Here is a 15141-nt window from a genome sequence, read left to right on the forward strand (position 1 = left end):
TGAGACCAAGTTATCCCCCGACATTCCGAAACAATTGTGGTGATGGTATTGTTCATATCAAATCATTCAAATGAGTGTGATCCCAATTTAGACCACGTTTAGCACTGAACAGCCTCAAAGGGGTCAACCATTTGGAGGCGGTCAACCATCAAATCGAATAATCTCACACACTCCATTAATTTAAGCCAACTGGTTCCCCCTCATCAAGTTCTACAGTTCAGACACCCCTGCCCTGGGGAACCACCGTCCATTAAACTCATTATTTTGACCTCGTGTTAATATTACAAAAACACAAAATACTCTTCCCATATTTATATTATAAACTACTTCTAATTATCTTATTTAATTCACCAAGAGATAATTAAATTATGATATTGTCTTAAAAAATAAAATCTATTGTTCTCTTATTATGTTCATAGAAAATGTTAGAGGATAAAACAGAAATAAAATAATGAATAGTATTCGGGCTATTTCAAATTATATGATATTTTAACAAATTTAAACAAATACATACAATAAAATTTATTAAATATATTTTACAATCTTATGTTTTTAAGACAATCTTTCATTTAACACTTTGTTTGCAAAAATATAAAGAGAAAAAATATATGAAAAAAGGTAATATTAAAAAAAAATAAATGAAATTTTATTTTTTTAAAGTATCTACGGAATGTCGAATCTCCCAAAAATATTTTATAATTTAAGATAAAAAAAGTATATTTTTATATGCTAAGTATTCCCTCTGTTCTCTATTTTAAGGCACCTTCTAAAATAATTCTTGATTCTCAATATAAGATACATGGAGAGTTTTTTATTATTAGTTATAAATTTAATTTATGGCTAATTGTATACTATGTAGTTCTCTATCTCTATTTTTAATAAGGGTAAATTTTAAAAATATATTTTAAAACATATTTAATGAGTTAAGTTTCATTTCTTCATTCCGGTTAAATAGTTTAACATGCTTTATAATAATGATCACAAAGTAACTTATAATATAAGTTACTTCTCCTTGTTTTAATTTAATTTTACACTCTTCCTCCAAAATTTTGTTCAATATATCATGCAATTAAAATGTTTCTACCAAATTTTTGTTTGTATTTTTTTTATAATTGTAATATGTCGAATTTTAATCCTTAAATTGATCAAATTTAATTATAATAATTAAATAAATTGATTTGATGCGTGACTAGGAGATCTAATAATTAATTTTAATTGTGTTTCAGTCATAATCGTGGGATCAATGTGAAATCGGGCCGCCTGAACATTGAAAGCAGAAGAAATAAAGATTGTTGGAGATTTGAGTACAAGGGAGTCCGGCGACGGAAATGGGGCAAGTGGGTGTCGGAGATTCGAGTCCCGGGGTCGCAGGAGCGTCTGTGGCTGGGCACGTTTGCCTCGCCGGAGGCGGCAGCGGTGGCTCGTGACGTGGCTTACTACTGTCTGAGGAGACCGGCGTCGTTGGAGAAGCTCAACCTCCCGGAGATGCTGCCTCCCTGTTATATCTGGCAGCAGAGGGAGATGTCGCCGAGGTCGGTGCAGGCGGCGGCGTCGAATGCCGGCATGGCCGTCGATGCGCAGAGGATTGTTGAAGCAGAAGGGAAGATTGAGAGGACAGATAATGAGCAGAGAGAAAACAGAGAGATGAATGACGAGTTCTGGTTGGACTAGAACGACGACGACAACGCCGGCGCAGGTACCGGCGGTATATGGGAGGGCATCAGTGATGGGTACACACAAGGAGAAGCATCGAGCATTTCAATCGATGATTATTTTATCGATCTTCAATAGTCTTAGAAGTTCAGGGATTTAATACAGAGCAATAAGATTCTCTGAAATTTACTTCATTTGAGAAGAATAAGTGTAATAGAAATGGAATCTAACCTTTATCCCATCCCATGAATCTCTTGCACAAGTGAATCTGCTTTTATTTCATTGTTTTGCTGTATATGCAAATTTGGTGTATAAATGGAACTCAAAAGTAGGAGGATAATATCAGGATTTGAACTATTAAAGCCTCTTCTCTTGGTTCGTTTTCGTCACTTGTATAACTTTCTATAGTTGGAGGATGTATGGATTATGAGGGATGTGTATTACAGTTTTAGGCTTTTTGCTAAACCCAGATATCTTGTGAAATGAAATCAAACGTTTTTGTACATAAAAAGGCCCAAGTGAATCTTCCTCTTTATGTTGAGAAAGTATAAAATTGTGAGTTCAATTTCGGAGCTCAGGGAGTCGGTACCATAGTTTTAATCGCTCTTTAGATTTATTTTGACAGTACAAATTTAAAACTTTTTATTTTTATTTTGTATTCATTTATTTATAAGAATTATAACTTTTTTAATAAATTTTCTTTGTCCCCATTCGTTATTAATATGCACCATTCAGATTTAATTTAAATAGTCTAAATTTAATATTAATTTTTTATAATTTTTATAAATTAACTATCTAAATTTACTTTGAATAATTCAAATTTAAAATTTTGAAATTTTAATAAATTTTTTAAAAATGTAAATTTTAGAAAGTGCCCATTAAGATATTATCTTTGTTTTCAATACTGTATTTATCAAAATAAAAATATTTAAAATTAAAAAAATAATATTAAATAGGAACTATTCAAAATATATTTAGATAGTCAATTTTATAGAAAAATATAAAAATTGTAATATTAAATTAAACTATGTAAATTAAATATGTCTTGTCCAAATTAGTGATAAATAGATTTATTAAAAAATTTAAAAAAATTTTAAATCTTAATAATCCGGATCTCATGAGTAGAGATGGTATCATGATCATAATGGGCATCAAAACCAATTACTAAAATGGTGGTAAATTAGTCAAGGACTTGCCGTTTTTGTCGTAATTCTCTGGATTTGGACTCTTCCTTTCATGTTTTATGCAATTGTAAGAAAATTCAGGATGTTTGGATGAAAGTAGCCAAGTACTCCAAATTTAATACCCACTCCATCTTAAATTATAAAATACTTTTGAGAGAGATTTAGTATTTTAAAGTAGGAAAAACTTTGAGATGATTAAGATTTGATTGAATAAACTTATTCTAATATTATTATTTTTCTTTTTATAATTAGTTTACATCCCTTTTCTTTTTAATATATTAAATGAAGAGCATTTTTAAAAGTTTATATATTTGTTTTAAAAAGATAAAAGTTGTTAATACTATATTTGGATATATATGAATTTAGATTTGAATTTAAATTTGAGTCAAATTTATTATTTGGATAATTCAAAATGTATGGATTTGGATTAAATCCAAATCCAAATTCAAGTTCTCCCTTAATCTATTTGAAATTTAATAAATCCAAATCCAAATTCAAGTTCTCCCTTAATCTATTTGAAATTTAAAATTATTTCTAAACCTTTGTTATTTCAAATCCTAACTCAAGCTCTTTTGTAATTTGACTAAAATACATGAAGGCTTGATTAACCTGCCAACGATAATTGGACCGAACCATCAAAGTTGACGTAAACAAGCTGCCACCGTTGATCAAGACAAGATAGCCGACTTCCATCGGGATCAGATTGACGATGATGATTGGGAAGGAATGGTTAGCTTCCACCAGGACTAAAACGATGGCGACGACGGGGATCAGACTGCCGACTTCCAACAGGACCAAACCAACGATGACAATGGGGACCGAACGGCTGACTTCTAAGTAGATTGGATCGACGACGATGATTAGGATCGAATAGCCAACTTTCAATAGGATTAGACTGATGACGATGATAGAGATCGGATGGTCGACTTCTATCGAGACCAGACCGACGACAATAATGGGGATGATAGGGACAGCACGATTGACTTGCATTGGAATCAAACCGACGCTAACGACAGGACTGGGTGGCCAACTTCTACCGGTATCGCACCAATGATGACAACATGGATTAGACGACCAACTTCTACTAGGACAGGACCTATGGTGATGACGGGGATCGAAAGGCTAACTTCCTTTGGGACCGGACTGATGACGATGGGAATTGGACGGTCAACTTTCATCAGGATCGGACTGAGATAATGATGGGGACCAGGTCGCCTACTTCAACTAGCACCGAACTGATCACGATGATAGGAACCGAATGGCTGACTTTCACTAAGACTGAACCTATAGCGATGATGTGGACTGAAAGTCTAACTTTTATCGGGCGAGGACTGGACGATTGCCTTCTGTTGCCATCCCTTTAATCTAGTTGTCGAAGCTGTTGGTCCGGTCCGATGCTGGTGGAACTTGGCTATTCGATCTCAATTGTCGCCATCAGTCCGATCCTAGTGAAAGTCAACCATGTTGTCTCCATCATCAGTGTTGGTCCAGTCACGGTCGAAGTTGGCCGTCTAGTGCACGTAGTCGCCGTCAATCCAATCTTGGTAGAAGTCAGCCATTCTGTGCCTGTCATCACCGATGATTCGGTCTCAATGGAAGTTGGTCGTCTAGTGCCAATTGAGTCCCAATGGAAGTCAGCCGTTCCATCCCCATCGTTGCAACTGTCCGGTCCTGATGGAAGTTGAAGGTCTCGTCCCAATCGTCACCAGTGCTACCATCCTAGTCAGCTTTGTTTGTTTAATCCTATTGGAAGCTGGCCATTCAAATTGTTGAGTTTGATTAATCTTCTAAGTTTTTTTTAAATTTAAATATAGAATTTAAAATTTGAAATTTTATTTTAAATCCAAACAAAGAATTTTAATATTGTAATTTAAAATTTTTTATATTATTCAAATAAAGAATTTAAAATTTATGAATTTTAAATGTGAAATTTTAAATATGAGACTTGAAATTTAAATTCCTAACTTAAATCCACCCATTCAAATATAACGTAAGTGTATATAATAAAGTTTATTAGTATATAAAATTTTATTTAAAAATATTTTACAATTTAAAATGAAATAGGTATGAAGAATGATACTAAAAGTTAGTGTACAAGAATTCCGTGGTAGAAATTTTTTGCATACATGGACGTATAAAAAACTAGATGCAAAAGTATCTATTCTAATGAAGTCACCATTAATATCGATATCGTTTTCACACGCACACAAGATATTATTAATAATATCAACCTTCAATTAAGAAAAATCAATCATTGTCTTAAAGATGAGAACATTGATGGCTCAGTCAATATAAATGATACTGCCACTTGCTTGGGCCTAACAATAAAGAAATTGAACAAGAGACTTCTCTAAATATCTTAAATACCGAACATGGAAGAGGATCTTTACTTTTTTTTCCCTCCATTTTTTTCATTTCTCAAACAACACCATGAATTAAATTTATAATTAAAATACATTTATTTAATAAAATAAAATGAATGATGATGATTGAGAAATGAAGGGAAAATGAGAGAACAAAAAAAAGTGGAGAGGCCCTCTTTCCTACCAAATATTGATTCGGTGCTTGCCAACAACTAATATTTTTATTACTAATTATTTATGACGATACTGATAAAAACTATAAATGAATGTAGTATTTTGAAAGACCCCTTCAGAGACTCGAAACATTAAATAATAGAGATGAAATTAATTAATACCAACAAAGAAGGACACATTTACACTTTTCTATTTTCAGCACAATGTTCAGGTCACACCCAATTAATAATTAATATTTGACATTTAATGTTACTGATAAAGGGCAAGTTGAACAAGTCGGCCATTTGGTTATTCAAATTTCTTCGCTTTGCACGTGTGGGATATTTTGAAATTCAATACTCCTTCCAAATTCAAATTTTGGTTATTAGGGGAAAATGACAATAAGAGACCCATCAAAATATTAATAACAATTTTATATTTTAAATTATTAAAATTTCAATCACAGGTCAATGTCCTTTTTATTAATTGGTTTGAGTTTCACAACAAATTTTAATAATTTTTCAACTAACGTTACACAATTTTTTAATGATCTATTATTAATTCTTCAAACGATATTAAAAAATTATAAATCATTAGATTGTAATTTACAATTAACTCTTTAGTAAATTTTTAACTGACACTATAAATAATCCTAATTATATGTAATAGATTTTTTAAATGAATTATTTATATATTGATAGAAAAAAATATAAATGATTGGCTTGTGTTATTTATCACCGACTCTCATAATTTTTCAACTAACACTATAAATAATACCAAGAATATTTGCTTGAGTTGCCATATAGTTTATTTGTGTATTGATAGAAAAAATTGATCCACAATTAACTCTTTAATTTTTTTTACATGACTTTTTAAAAAACTACACCAAAATGATAATCAACATTTTCATGATCTATTCCATATTCTCTTGTATTTGTGGGTTTTGTGACGTCAAAACTCCCTTCATTTTTTATTCTTCAATTTTTTTGAATTTTTTTTATAAATAATAGGGGTTAAATAGGTCAATCTTAATTCATTAAAACTATTTATTAGGCTTACGGGTTATTCTTTCCAAGTCAGAAAAAGATTTATTTTTTATTTAATTTAATTTTTTCAACCTAACTCAATCCTTATATCAAGTTATTCGGATTTATCTTTACAAATTAATCCATGTTCTCAACTGTTCCTATCATTATAACTGAATTTTATCTTCAATAAAGTAGTTATCTATTTTTAAAGTAACCCTATCTTTTTATATTTATATTTATTAAACATCCTACAATATATAAAATTATTATCAATAATAGTATTTTTTTAAAAAATAATAATTATACTTTAAAAGATTAAAAATATTTTATATCTTTAAATATTTAATTTTTTAAAAATATTTTATATTTTTAAATAAAGGAAGTATATATATACACGAAGGCATGCAGTGTTGGTTTAAGGCGTGTGTACAACGCACGCGGGCCTTGTGAGACCAAGTTATCCCCCGACATTCCGAAACAATTGTGGTGATGGTGTTGTTCATATCAAATCATTCAAATGAGTGTGATCCCAATTCAGACACGTTTAGCACTGAACGGCCTCAAAGGGGTCAACCATTTGGAGGCGGTCAACCATCAAATCGAATAATCTCACACACTCCATTAATTTAAGCCAACTGGTTCCCCCTCATCAAGTTCTACAGTTCAGACACCCCTGCCCTGGGGACCACCGTCCATTAAACCCTCATTATTTTGACCTCGTGTTAATATTACAAAAACACAAATACTCTTCCCATATTTATATTATAAACTACTTCTAATTATCTTATTTAATTCACCAAGAGATAATTAAATTATTAATATTGTCTTAAAAAATAAAATCTATTGTTCTCTTATTATATTCATAGAAAATGCTTAGGGGATAAAACAGAAATAACATAATCAATAATACTCTATCTATTTCAAATTATATAATTTTTTTAGACAAAATTACATATACCAATAAAATTTATTAAATATACTTTATAACCTTATTTTTTAAGATAATCTTTCATTTAATACTTTGTTTGCAAAAGAATATTAAAAATAAAAAATATATAAAAAAAGTAATATTAAAAAAATTATTAATGAAATCTTTTTTTTTTTTCAGAGTGTCTATAGAATGTCAAATCTCCCAAAAATATTTTATAATTTGAGAAAAAGAGAGTATATTTTTATATGCTAAGTGCTCCCTCTGTTCTCTATTTTAAGGCACCTTCTAAAATAATTCTTTGATTCTCAATATAAGATACATGGAGGGTTATTTATTATTAGTTATAAATTTAATTTTATGGCTAATTGTATACTATGTAGTTCTCTATCTCTATTTTTAATAAGGGTAAATTTTAAAAAATATATTTTAAAACATATTTAATGAGTTAAGTTTCATTTCTTCATTCCGGTTAAATAGTTTAACATGCTTTATAATAATGATCAGACAAAGTAACTTATAATAATAAGTTACTTCTCCTTGTTTTAATTTAATTTTACACCCTTCCTCCAAAAATTTTGTTCAATATATCATGCAATTAAAATGTCTCTACCAAATTTTTTTGTGTGTTTTTTTTTGCCATAGTTGTAATATCCTGAATTTTAATTCGAGAATTGACTACGTTTAATTATGATAATTAAGTAAATTGATCTGGTGTGTGGCTAGGGGGTCTAATGATTAGTTTTGATTGTGTTTCAGCCATAATTGTAGGTTCAATGTGAAGTCGAACCACCTGAGTATCGAAAGTAGAAGAAAATAAAGATTAAGTATTGTTGTGGCATATATCACGGCGTGAATCTCATCTGCTACAATGCATAGAGGAATACTGAAAGGAGAGGAGATCTTTCTATGCCATGCACCACGACACATTCAGTGTCCACAACGGTGTACAGCCTCTTTCTGCAAAAATAAGTTATAAAACTGAGATGAAAAATAGAGAGAAAAGAACGAGAGAATGAGAACAAGTAACCAAGCTTTGTTAGGGTTTACTCTTGGACAACATTAAGAATATTTTGAAATCTACAAACACCAAAGGTAAGTATCATATTCATTAATCTTTCATTTTCTTTCACATTTATGAGTTTTTTTTATTAGGGTTTGATAGTGGGAGATGATTTTTCAATCCATATAAGTTATGGGTATAAATCCATTGACTCAAATGAAATTAATGAGAGTAGATTAGAGTATTTAAACCTAGATATATTTAGTTTTGGCACTTTTAGTGGTTGGGCCTCATTATTATGTGAAAATGACGTTAATAACAGTTGTTGGAAGAGTTATAATGCCATTAATGGGAGTTTAATAGTTCAATAATGTATTTAGGGATTAAAGAGAGTTAATAAACTTAATGGATAGGCTCAAACATCAATAATGTGAGCATTGGGTAATCTAACAGTAGAAAATGAGAGTTGAAATGTGTGTGTTTGGCAATATTGATGAGTTAAGGAATTGATAATTGTAGATTAAGCTCTTGAACACCAATTTAGCTTGGGAATTAAGCTTGGAAGCTATAATATTGAGGGGCTAAACCTCTGACATCTCAAAAGTTTGAGGTAACTGAGAGAATCTTGCTTTGGATAGTTATATGTTAATTGCAATATGATGTAAAATATGTGTTTGACATGTGAATTTATGTAATATGCTATGAGGCTATGTGTTTGCATAATTGCCTTGATGTGAAGAACAGATATAGAAATGATTGTGAAATGAGCTTTAAAGTGCAAAAGTGATTTTGAATTGGGTGGCAATTTGCAAAGCGTTGTGAAATTGAATAGTTGATGATAAATCTTGACAAAGATGTATGTGTTGAGTTTGAAAGTAGTAAATGTATGTGAAAATAAGTATTGGTGCTTACTTGGGTAATGCACAGTCGTGAGCCCAACATGATGATTATGGTGATAAGTAAATAAGAATGTGAATAAAAGTAAGCATTGTACATGGCATGATCAGTGAGCAGGAGTTCACATAGGGATTAGGAGTAGAGAGAATTTATATGGCATTTAAGCTGTCTTTTAAGGTATGGGGGTGTAGCCTTATCCTACAATTTGTTAAGGAACTGTTCCATAGTTTGTCGACAAACTAGAACCTAGTTATTTCTACCAGTTTATCAAGGATAATTTGCCTAGGATATACGACACCCTATAGATTTGAGAGTGGGAAAAACTGTGGTTTGAGAGCGAGCATTGTGATCTTTGGTCGGATCACACCTCACGATTGGTGAGCTTGGGTAGTTCAATCACACGGACGGAGCCCTATTTAGTGTTATAACTCACGATTTTAGTCGGAGAAAATAAGGAGGGTATAAGGTTAGTTGATCATTGCCTATATAGTTATATGATGTGTTACACGTTTTAAGTTGTGGCAAGTCATATGATATATCAGATTATGGTCACATGTCAGAGTGTTTTGTGACTATGTACCCAGCATGTGTGAGATGTAAATGTGTTAATTGGAATAATAAGTTATGATACGTGTTTAGGGATATTTTAAGAACTTGGTTTCATATGAATGTGTTTGATTACAATTAATATATAATTGTATAGGGTAGGTTTTACCTTGGTTACTGAGTGGTTAGACTTATCCTTCTTCTTTAATATTTTACAGGCTTTAGCTCTGACACAGAGAGGGAGAAAGCTTAGGAGGCTTAGAAATTAGTATTTTCTTACTGTTTGCCTCTAGTTTACATTCATTTGGTGTAATAAAATATTATTGTCAATTCTAAGGTGCATTTTGTTCACACTTGTACTATAAGTTGTTTAAATGATTTGAATTGTATTTTAGGCCCTAAGCATTTGTATATGATGAGTTTTATATGTTGATAAGGCCAAAATACTAGTACAAGTATAGAAATGTTGTTATGAACATGATATAACTAGTTTTTGAGGTAATGCAATTAAATTACCTCCCCTTTCTATTTTTGGTATTAAAGGGGTTGAAGAGTAATTTTGTGTTATACTAGTAAATAAATGCATGTGACCTGTTGCACTAGTAATCTTAGGTTTAATAAATATGATCTGGGTGTTAGAAAAGATATTTAACACTTGTTTTAGATTGACACCCTTTTGTTGTCAAAAGTTGTGAAAAGTGGTAAGAATAAGTTTAGGTGTCCAACTCTCTAGTGTGGCTTATTTTGAGAGTAAAACCTATGTCATTAGCTAATTCATAAGAAGACTTTTTTTATAAACACCTAAATCATGTCATTCGGACGTCAGACAAAGAATTGTGATGTGTCAAAAATTCCTCAATTCTGCTATCAAATGATAGGAGAATTAGCTATCAAGAAAACGTGCAATACGCCACGGCATATAGCTCTGTTTTTTAACAAACTTGATGCTTTTTAACTATTTTTACTTCTTTTTTACTCCTCTAAGGTATCTCATATTTTCATGATTTGTTTTTACTCTAATTTAAGAGTTAATGAATGGTTTTGACTTCATTTAACTGATGAAAACTTAGGATTCCTTGATTTGAAATTAAAACTTAGTAATCTCTATAAAAAGTAATCCCTTGATTAACATGAATTTGAATGGTTAATTGTGATTAATAGTGGAGGTTATTTCAATAGTCGTTTAGGTGGGAAAAATATCTAATTTAAAAGATAATAAAGAAAAATTATCTTCAATGCGAAATAATCAACATGTTTTAATTATTAATTACATCAGTCGTTGGGGGGCTAAGCATTTTTGCTTTTGACCTTTGAAAATTTTGACTTTGTATTTCAAATTCCATCCTCAACGATCCACCCTCTCGCTTCTTCAAAGTCAAACATTATCTTCAACCTTTATAAGCACCCTCTGCTCTGCTTCTCCTCACGAAAGCTCACAATATTTCCGTTCATAATTTGCACTCACAACCCACGCGCGGCCACATCCCCATTTCTGGCTTAATGAGTTGCAGCTCCGGCGACAACAATGCAAGCAGGAGCAATTGCAGGGACGCAGCCGTCAAGTACAAGGGAGTCCGGCAACGGAAATGGGGCAAATGGGTGTCGGAGATTCGAGTCCCTGGGTCGCAGGAGCGGCTGTGGCTGGGCACGTTTGCCTCGCCGGAGGCGGCAGCGGTGGCTCGTGACGTGGCTTACTACTGTCTGAGGAGACCGGCGTCGTTGGACAAGCTCAACCTCCCGGGGATGCTGCCTCCTTGTTATGTCCGGCAGCCGAGGGAGATGTCGCCAAGGTCGGTGCAGGAGGCGGCCTCGAATGCCGGCATGGCTGTCGATGCGCGGAGGATTGTAGAAGCAGAAGTGAAGAATGAGAAGACTGGTGATGAGCAGAGAGAAAACAGAGAGATGAATGACGAGTTCTGGTGGGACTCGAGCGGCGGCGGCGGCGGTATATGGGATGGAATGAGTGATGGGCATACACAAGGAGAAGCACCGAGCATTTCCATTGATGATTATTTGATAGATCTTCTACATTCATAGAAGTTCCGGGATTAATTTATTTCGGAAAAACAAGATCCTCTAGGTCTCGTTTGATATAATATAAAAGAATTTTTAATAGAATCAAAATTAAAATTAAAATTCAAATCGAAATAAAATTAAATTTTAAAAGTGTATTTGGTATGAATATGAAATTTTAATATAATATTAATTAATATATGTATTTAAAATAAGAAAAGATCAAATTGCCTTTTTTTTTTAAATTAAAAAAACCTACCTTATCATAAATGGACAAAAAAGATGAGGGTAGTGGGGTTCATAAAATGAATTTAAGGGATTTGAAACAATTTCATGATCAATATGATGAAATTGAATTCTAACATTTTTGGTGGAATTAAGATTCTTAAAAATTATAACTCCTGCATGCTTAGATTAGGATTTCATCTCTAATTTTATTTCCACCTTGTCAATTTAATGATACCAAACATGGCCTAACATTTACTTCATTTGAGCAATAGGTTGTTTGCTAAAAAAAAAAAAAAGAGCAATAGGTAGAAGAGAAATACTTAGGTAAACAACATTATTTGTGGTCCATCTAATAAAAATATAATTAACTAATTTATAATTATAATTTCAACTTTTTATAATTATAACTTTATATATTCAATAATTAAATTAATCAGTTTAATTATTAAATATATGAAGTTACAGTTATAAAAAGTTGAAGTTATAGTTATAAATTATTGATAAAATAGTTATAAATTATTTAACTGATGTAATGTATATATGTTCAATAAGGGCATTGTTATTTTTTATCCTAATTTTAAATTACACTCAAATCCTAAGAAATTTAATTATAGTTTTAAAATTTTACATGATTTATTTATAAATAATTTCACATGACTTATATGTAATTTTTTTTTTAATCATTTGTTCAAAATGTTGAACATCTTCCCATATTTCCCTACAGGGATTTTAAGCATTACATAATTACTGCATTTTCCGGTAACCAATGCTATGATAATTATTTAATTAAACAAATAATGATTTAATTCAAGTTAGGCCCTTGCTCACTCGGGCCAATCTGTCAACAACGTAATCTAACAATTACATGAGTCTTAGGTAAAAATACTAGAATTAAGGTACAAAAACACTAAAAAAAAAAATTCCAAGAGCTTTTCGACACTTAAAAAACAATGCTTTAGGGGCATTTGAAAATGCTCTTGAAGGTGGTTCTCAAATTTTTAGATATTTTTGTACCTTAACCAAAAAGGCTAATTAATTACAAGTCCATTCCATTTGTAAATAATAAAGCTTAACATGTAAATAGAGAAATTTTTTTTATACAAGTGAATATAAATTTTTTTGTCAAAGTAAATATAGAATTTAACTTATAAATAAACTGAAAAAATAATTAACTTTCTTGTTTAAAAATTGAGTGGAGTTCTCCCAATTTTTTTTAGTTTATTCGCTTTCCCTATGTCACGATGACTAAAATCTAGTGGCTATCAACGTCAAAAGAAGAAAAAATAAGGTTTAGACGGACGTAGTCTTTAGTTTCACTTCCCAAATCCTCACGTGTCCAATAGCTTCTGACATTTGACCTTGGGTCCACACAATATCCAATTTCTACAATCTTTAAAGCACGACCTTTATGTCAAAGTCTAAGAGAGTTTTCAGAATTGTATGAATTCTAATTCTAAACTACGAATACCCTCCTGTTTTAATTATATTATAAAATTTAAAAAAATATTTGATTCTTATAGTTTATTGAGTTTTAGTTGTAATCCTTATAGTTTTTTTTTTCTTATAGTTTCAAAAAGATTGAATGATCTTTGTTTTTTCATGTCTCTATAATTTTATTTTTTTAATAATTTTAGTCTTTAAGGGGACCAAAAATATTAAAAAAAATTACAAGGACTAAAAGTAAAACTTGATAAAATTATAAAAATCAAATATTATGTTTTTCTTAAAATTTTAAAATTTTATTTAGTCATAAATATATGCTAAATATGTACTCCTCTGGTCAAATTTATAGAACAAAGAAAAAATATTTGTATTTATTTTTATCATTTTGCTCTAATTAAATAAGAGGTTATTGGATGCTAGAATATTTTATTTTTAAAGTGTGTGTCTGTGTGTATTTAATAAAAGCAAAGAATTGGAAACTTGTTGGATTTTTAGATAAAGTCAATATTTTCTTAGTTCTGATGAGAATGTTGAAAGCAATTTATAAATAAAATTAAAAGGAGGAGTAGTTAATTTTTTTAATATTGTCCTTTCTTAGTTGCACCAAAATTGTAATTTCGAGACAAATTTATTGTGGAAATTAATTTTAGCGAAGGGAAAAATTGAAAAGATAAACATTTTTTACAAGTTTAATAATAGCAAGAAATTATTGCTTAAACTTTGTGCATCATTTGTATATTCCCTTTGATTCCTAAAATAAAGCACCTCCAACTATGTCATTATAACTAATGAGAGGTACTAAGTTATTAAATTTGTTAAAAAATAGAATAAATTTTTAATTTCATCCCTATTTAAATGAAAAAAATTTCAAATTTACATTATATTCTTTTGTATAGTTAATAGGGGTAATATTGAAAAAAAATTAATACCACATAGTATGCCTTATATTAAGAATCAAAAAATGCTTCTAGAAGTTATTTTATAATAGGGATAGAAGGGAGTGATATCCAAAAAATGTACCATGTCAAATTCATTTAATCTTACATGTATGTTATCCTTCATTTATGCCTCTTTAAATTATTTTAATTTCTTGCATTCTTTCTCTCCCCTTAATTATGATGATAGTAGTATGAGAAAATGTAAAAAATTAAAGAGGCACTCTATTGTAAAAGAAATTATTAAAAACAGTGACATATAATACTTTATTTAATTGAATTAGTACAATTTTATTAAATAAAATATAGATAAAGTGGTACTCTTGGTCTACCAGCAATTTTTCTAATAATGATAATTATCATTCCTTAAAAACCATGAAATTAGTTAATTTTTCGTATATGATGAATTTTATTCTATTAAATTTAAAAAATAAGTAATTTTCAGTAGTTTAAAAGTTTTATGAGAAGTGATTTATTGTTTAGAGATTTTAAAAAAATAAATTATATATCGTAATATAGTTTATTCTTATTTTGTATTTGATTATAATAATAAAAAATAATTTAATATTTATGGGCATTTGTGTGCTGTTTTGTTGTATGTTTAGTAGGGCTGCACAAAAGATAGGACGGCACTGGACTTCACCCTAACCCGAAGTCCGGTCTCTTTCATGAAAAAGACTGGGTTAGGCAACCCGTAGTCCAGTCTTGTCCAGTGATAACCCGAAGATTAACAGGACCGGACTTGGTCCATAGGACTGGGAGACTAG

The 15141-nt window shown here is 30.5% G+C and overlaps 2 protein-coding genes across 2 annotated transcripts; both read left to right on the plus strand.

Annotated features, from left to right (window-relative positions):
* Positions 1-1226: 1226 nt before the first annotated feature.
* On the plus strand, positions 1227-1919 carry LOC129297410 (ethylene-responsive transcription factor ERF019-like; the record flags this gene model as incomplete). The annotated part of the gene is made up of 1 exon (XM_054935752.1): positions 1227-1919. A coding segment is annotated over one exon (445 nt), but the record flags the coding sequence as incomplete, so codon positions are not given.
* Positions 1920-11105: 9186 nt separating this feature from the next.
* LOC129297412 (ethylene-responsive transcription factor ERF019-like) lies at positions 11106-11794 on the plus strand. The gene has a single exon (XM_054935753.1). The coding sequence runs from the start codon at positions 11256-11258 to the stop codon at positions 11790-11792; it is 537 nt and encodes a 178-aa protein (XP_054791728.1). The 5' UTR covers positions 11106-11255; the 3' UTR covers positions 11793-11794.
* The last annotated feature ends 3347 nt before the right edge of the window (positions 11795-15141 follow it).

This window comes from Prosopis cineraria, unplaced genomic scaffold (genome assembly GCF_029017545.1).
Source record: "Prosopis cineraria cultivar Desert tree isolate PC_DT_omini unplaced genomic scaffold, ASM2901754v1 PC517, whole genome shotgun sequence".
In the NCBI taxonomy this organism is placed as follows: domain Eukaryota; kingdom Viridiplantae; phylum Streptophyta; class Magnoliopsida; order Fabales; family Fabaceae; genus Prosopis; species Prosopis cineraria.

Bases quoted from the DNA above. Each gene is read 5' to 3' on its own strand.
- LOC129297412 (XM_054935753.1), top strand. From the start codon at position 11,256: ATGAGTTGCAGCTCCGGCGACAACAATGCAAGCAGGAGCAATTGCAGG.